Here is a 2004-nt window from a genome sequence, read left to right on the forward strand (position 1 = left end):
CCAAGGCTGAGCAGTCTGTTTTTAGGACAGCATGATCAGTGTCAAAAGCTTTTGAGAGGTCAATAAAGAGCGACGCACAGTACAATTTCTTATCAAGTGTCCCGGCACACGCGGCGAGTGTTCTACACGCCATCGTTCTGCTCAAACCTTTACATCTGAAAGCATCAGTCGGTGAGGACGTGAAGATGCAGATCAGCAGCGCCTCAGAGTAATCCAAACCTGTCTACGACTCCGCCCATCAGAGACCCTCAGCCCTGCTGGCTGGGCGTGGTTCTGTGGGGTGCGGCTCCTGAGTGACGACGCGATTTGTGGCGTTTCAGGTGTGAAGCTGTTGGCGTCGGCCAGCAGAGACCGACTCATCCACGTCTTCGACCTGGAGAAGAACTACAGCCTGGAGCAGACCCTGAATGACCACTCGGCCTCCATCACCGCCGTCAAGTTCACAGGTACCCCAGCTCCGCCCACAGGACGCCGCCCTTCATCCCATACGCACCTGTGTGTCGTGTTCTCCCAGCGATGTCACTTTGTTACCTGTGCTGCAGGTGAGAGCCCGGAGGTTCAACTCGTGAGCTGTGGAGCCGACAAGAGCATCTACTTCCAGACAGCTGAGCAGGTGAGGCTCCCTCGTGCACGCCTGCAGATGATCCACTTTCTGATTGGTCGATTTCTGTTCTGTTTCTGCAAAGTCAGATTTTTTGGTTAAACTCCTGACTGGTTTTGTTTACCTGCTGATTGGTGCCGCCGTCCGTTTCCCATGATTCCATGCTCCGGGACGACTCGTCGTGGTCCAGACTTCGGAGGGCGTGCAGTTCTCCAGGAGTCACCACGTGGTGGAGAAGACGACTCTGTACGACATGGACCTGGACTCGAGCCGGACGCACGTCGCCGTCGCCTGTCAGGACCGAAACGTCAGGTGAGAAACTCTGCGCGTGGTCACAGCTGCTGGAAACGTGTCGTTAAGAGCAGGTTTGTGGCTGCGCAGCTCGTTCAGAGGCCGCGAGGCGACGCAGCCTGTTAATCACGTGGACAGATATCAGCTGATAAAGTCGAGTAAAGATGATTCTGATTCCTCCTTGAAGGTAATCTGGAGAACGGGGCAGGCGTTGAGGGAAGGTTACTCCCGTGAGACGGCACCTTCAGTTTCATTCAAACATTTAAACCGCGACCGGTTGGATCATTTAATTCTCACCCCAACCAATCGCACCAGATGGCCCCGCCCCTCCCTGAGCCTGGTTCTGCTGGAGGTTTCTTCCTGTTAAACAGAGTTTTTCCTTCCCACTGTCGCCAAAGTGCTGCTCATAGGGGGTCATGTGATTGTTTGGTTTCTCTGTACGTGTTATTGTGGGGTTGACCTTGAACAAGTCACCTGACAGCTCCTAATGTTGTCGTGTAAAGACAGTGGGGGGGGGGAGGGGACTCCATCAGTCAGAGGAATCCTTAATGAGCAGCGCTTGGCAACTGTGGGGACGAAGAACTGCCCTGAGACAAGGGGGCACTGAGGGAGGGGTCAGGAAATGAGATTGGATGGTTTTACTAAAGCTTTGGTCACTCGAGCTCTTCGTTCAGAGCCCAGTCCCTCAGTAGCACGTGACCTATAACCCCGTGTGGACAGTTTTGCCCCTTGCAAAATGGAGAAGATGAATTTCCTGTACGTGAAAGCGACGTAGCCTCGGTATCTTATGGAGATTGACAGCATGACCTTTCTGACGTTAGAATAAAAACGGCGTGTTTTATCGCTGCGAGTCCAGCTGTTGAGTCTGCAGAAGCAGAGGCTCGTAGCCCTGCAGCTTCCTGTCGGGGCAGCTCTTCCATCACACGAGCTCGCTGTCATCATCGCTCCGCTCTAATCCTGGCCGCACTCGACGGCGCGTGTTTGATCTTTGTTTTGTTGGTGTTTGTTGAACATCATCAGAGGCTGAGGTGTGCTACTGATGCCTGTCCCAGTGCCATCAGAGCACCGCTGTAGTGCACACGAAGCTACGGGTTCAAAACTGTGTGTCTGTG

General features: G+C 53.8%; 1 protein-coding gene across 2 annotated transcripts in view; it reads left to right on the forward strand.

Moving 5' to 3' along the window:
- Positions 1-2004, forward strand: part of wdr62 (WD repeat domain 62) — a 20916-nt gene that overhangs the window by 7540 nt on the left and 11372 nt on the right. For both annotated transcript variants that reach the window (XM_005737507.1, XM_013911971.1), the window contains exons 13-15: positions 321-446; positions 543-613; positions 792-913. In XM_005737507.1, coding sequence (XP_005737564.1) covers positions 321-446; positions 543-613; positions 792-913 — 319 coding nt within the window. The remainder of the gene's footprint in view (positions 1-320; positions 447-542; positions 614-791; positions 914-2004) is intronic.

The sequence above is a fragment of the Pundamilia nyererei genome, unplaced genomic scaffold, assembly GCF_000239375.1.
Source record: "Pundamilia nyererei isolate P.nyererei 1_Seehausen unplaced genomic scaffold, PunNye1.0 scaffold00076, whole genome shotgun sequence".
Lineage (NCBI taxonomy): Eukaryota > Metazoa > Chordata > Actinopteri > Cichliformes > Cichlidae > Pundamilia > Pundamilia nyererei.